General features: G+C 52.1%; 1 protein-coding gene across 1 annotated transcript; it reads right to left on the bottom strand.

Annotated features, from left to right (window-relative positions):
- Positions 1-341: 341 nt before the first annotated feature.
- Positions 342-2,069, bottom strand: LOC146760917 (uncharacterized). Its single transcript, XM_085547725.1, has 2 exons — positions 1,751-2,069; positions 342-1,461 (listed from the first exon to the last, which is right to left on the bottom strand). The coding sequence occupies exons 1-2, from the start codon at positions 1,807-1,809 to the stop codon at positions 411-413; spliced, it is 1,110 nt and encodes a 369-aa protein (XP_085403851.1). The 5' UTR covers positions 1,810-2,069; the 3' UTR covers positions 342-410.
- Positions 2,070-4,164: the final 2,095 nt, after the last annotated feature.

The raw sequence follows: 4,164 nt of genomic DNA, 5'->3' as shown, positions 1-4,164 counted from the left end.
TGATGGCAGTAATGAACAAACTGCTGCTTCACAAAGATCTTGGCCCGATTAGAAATCTTTGAGTAGTGCTGTTACAGCAGACAATGTGATAAGCGCAAGTAGTCTCCTACACTTCACATCCTTGCTACTTCATTCTGGGTGTTGTCACTGAGCAGCATCTAACACAAGTTCTGCCCTGGTCAGCTGGCTGCCTTAGCTTGAGCCCTGATGGCAACGCTGTGACGTGATGTTAGTATTGCTGTTTTCTCCTCGTCAGAATACTCTGCCTTTTGAAGGAAGCAGCTTCTTGGTTATTTTGTTTTGTTGTTGAACTTTATTGAATTAATTCACAATATCTATATTCCATATAGTTATAGATGTTTTGAATATGATCATCTGTGGTGCTGAGAATTTTTGTAGAAAAGGTATACTCAGTTCAGAAGGTGTAATAAGGATGTTAAAGAAAGAACCCCCTGTTGTGTTGACCAGTGATGATGCTCCCACCCCCTGACCAATGGTGGAGAGGAGCATGAAGAGAGAGGTGGTGCTGGGGGGATCTTGGGGCTGCTGGGCCTGTCATACTTTTTCCAGGCAGAGGTTTTACAGGTGTTGCCCCCATGCCGACCCTGTGGGGGGGGGCACTCCCACATCCTGAAGGATGGAGGAGAGGAGCGGGAGGGCAGAGTTGGTGCTGTGGGGGGCTGGGAGCTGTGGGGCCTGGTATGCTTTCCCCTGGCTGTAGTTTTCTGGGTGTCGGATGATGCCCTCAAACTGCCACCCTGTGGGGGCTGCTCCAACCTCCTGAAGGATGGTGAAGGAAAGTTGGTGACAGTTCCTGGGGGGGACAAGGGGCTGCTGGGCCAGTTGGCTTCCCCCAGGCAATGGTCGTCCGTCTGTTGGATGATGTCCCCAGGTCTATACTCTGCTGGGGTCGCTTCCATCCCCTGATGGATGGTGGAGGGGAGGGTGAGGGCAGAGATGGTGCTGGAGGCTGACAGGCCTCTCAAGCTTCCCTGAGGCAGTGGCTGCCTGCGTGTGACACTTTGAGGGAGCCACTGCCAACCCCTGAAGAATGGTGGTGGGGGACGGGAGGGTGGTGTTGATGCCAGGGTGCTGCTGTTTGGGTGCCAGCCGATGACTGCAAGCTTCCAAACCAGGTGGGTCCCTCCTGTCCCCTGAAAGAGGTGTTGATGCCCAAGGTGGATAGGGGCCACTGGGCCTGATGTACTTCCCAGGGGCCACGGAGCCTGGGCTGGTGGGCTACGGGGGCTGCACTGGGGGCAGCTGAGCCCGACAGCCGTCAGGCCTGGCAGGGGCCGCTCTGGTGGTGCTCTGCAGCTGGTGGGCAGATTGTCACTGCACAGGCACCGGTTGTTTGTGCCACGTCTTTTCTGTCCGGCGCACTGAGGCGAGGAAGCTGTTTGTCCAAGCGTGAGGTTGCTGCGGGCAATATGCTGGACTGCAGCATCTTCAGCAAGGCGCCTGCAGGGAGAGAAACGTGCTGAGGGCACAGGAGAACCCCCTGCTCTCCTTCCTCACAGTGCATGATAGAGTCACTCTCAGCTCCGGGCCTGTCTCAGGCCCAGCAGTAAGAACATGCAGCAGGAATGGCGAGGCCAGTTAAATGTCTGACAGTGTCAATCTCAGACAGTGTTAGGCAACAACTAACTGGCTTCTCTATGCTGCTTTAACTAGAAATGCCTCCTTGCTCACAGGATCCCTATAGTAAAGAGAGGGGGCAGGATGGGGTTGGGGGTGAACAAGAACTCACTGGTTTATCTGCCTCCGTTGTTGGACAAGACGATAGCACGAAAACATTGCCATCAGCATGGTAACGAAGATAGCCACACCAAATCCCAGGCAGTACTTCTTGATAAAATTATTGTCTGCGGCATTTGCGTGTTCCTCACCATCCGCACCTGGAAAAACAATGTGGATCTGTTTCACCAGCTGCTGCTTTGAGTGACATGGACAAGAACAACCACAGGAAGGATCCCGCTCCGGGCTGCTGTTGTGCCTGGTGGCTCAGGGGAAGCACAGCAAGCTCTGGAATGCAGGGTCTGTGCACAGGAGGTACTATGGAGGGTCCTGTTTCCTCTCCTTATCTGCTGAATGTGGTTCTGGTGGCCTAGTTCCCAAAAGGACAAAGTTCCTAAGTCCCTGGGAACTGGCTGCAGTCGGAGGGGAGCAACCTCTAACCACGGCCACGGAGCTCTATGAGCGGCCCTTACCTGGAGTGACAGTTGTTGTGTGCATGGCCTCTATTACTCTCAGGGGGACAGTCAGTGTGCGAACTCTGCCGTTCCAAAATGCAAGCCAGCGCATAGGTGCTCCACCTGTCTCTTTAGAAAGGAGGTAAGGGAGTGGGACTGTAAGTAACTGCTTCTCATCAGGAAGATGGTGCAGTTTCTCCACATGTATTTCTAGAAATTCAGTTTCACAAGCCTTTCAGGGAACAGACGGAAATACACCTACCACGTGCTTTGTCCTTCATGATTTTCATTAGCAGAGGGGGCAGTGTCTGCAGATATTTTCCTGTTTCCAGGGCCTCTTTCTGTTTCTCAGGACCTAAACAGAAAGCATTAAGATAACTTTCAGACAAACAAGATATTAAACTGAACGGTCTTTTCAGTGAAGTCAGTAACGACAACAGCCACCCCTGGGATGCCTGTGGGGTTCCAGCACAACTAAGAATTTAGCACGGCCTTCCCTGGAGGCACTTCTGCAACCAAAGAATGAGAACTTTTCACCACACACTGCAGCTTACCTAAACGCATAACAGCATCACTGAATGGGACAAGGGCATTGTGCGAGGGCAGGGCACACACACACAGGTGTGCATTCTCACTCACACCTGCAGACGCGCCTGGCTGACATTAGGACTGTGAGCTGGCATCTCTCAAAGGAAGTAAAATCTCATGACATGGTATGCTGTAATTTCTCTCTTCCTTAGGGACCTGCAGTGACTGGAAGGGGCTCAGGTGATGACATGGCACTCAGACCTGGGTCAAAAGTTGCAAAGCTGCAGAGAAGCCAGGTGGGCAGTTGGCTGGCACTCAGCAGCTTTCCAGATACTCTCTCCAGGCCATGTAAAACAACCTTCAGAGAAGGCATAGAAGAACATTTGGCCCCTCAAGGTTTTTTTAGTGGGGAGATCTCTGATGTATGGAGACAAAGTCAACGGGATGCTGGGAGCATGCAGCACCCAAGAAACAGTGACTACCCAAGCTTCTCATGGAGAAGAAATCACCAGGCAGTGAAAAGATGAACCCCTCCTGAACTTCCACAACCAAATATGAGCAAAGATCATGAGATGAAGACTGGTGACTTACCTCTGGCATCCACCCCAGGCTCAGGGACGCGACTTTGCTTTCGAAATGCACCAAAGGGGCCTGCAGGCACAAGAGTGATCAGACACAGGTGAGGAGAGCTTCCGCTGTGCACTGGGGTCTGCCTTGTTTTTTTTCCTGCAGTGACCTGTGAGGACTGGCTGCAGGTCAGGGAATGACATGGCCCAAACAGCAAAGGAATAGGAGCAAAGACTGGCAAGGGCCGCCTTCCCACTGAAATGTGACAATTCTCCAAGTAAAGAAATACTAATGACTGATCTGTGTACGACCTTCAAAGCACAAAGAGACTTGAAAGACCTTTGGAGAGCCTTACGTACCCAAATAAGCTATTATAGCACTAATTTTTCGACTTCCAAGGAAACAGACACTCACAACTTACCTCGGAGTTTCCCCTGAGGCACAAAAGCAGTCTCCTTCCAGTCATCTGAGGAAGGAGTACCAATGTCATCATCTAGAAGAAAGAACAGAAGAGGGATGTTCCCATTGCATGCTGTGATCACCTTAGTGACAGGGAATGGGCCAGGGAAGGGGACAGGTAACAGGATGGGAGACTCAGGCCTTGATCGCCAAAGCTATAGGGGGGCCAGGGTGACCTGGAGCCTAGCACTCGGCAGCTTTACAAATGCTCCCTCCTGGCCACATGCAGCACCCCTCCGGGACCGCGTGGAAGAGCATACAAAGAAAAGGTGCCTGAAACACACTGGGCTACAGCTGGGGGTCTCTGTTGGGAACCAGGATTTTTCTATGGGGAGCATCAGGCAGCTGGAGCAGAAATGCTCATGCTTTTCCCAGCACACACCTTCCACGTTCTCCCCTGGGACACCCCCAGGATGAA

Source organism: Coturnix japonica, chromosome 4 (assembly GCF_054131305.1).
Source record: "Coturnix japonica strain WE chromosome 4, WE-NBRP24, whole genome shotgun sequence".
NCBI classification, from domain to species: domain Eukaryota; kingdom Metazoa; phylum Chordata; class Aves; order Galliformes; family Phasianidae; genus Coturnix; species Coturnix japonica.
This window is presented reverse-complemented; position numbering and strand designations above follow the sequence as displayed.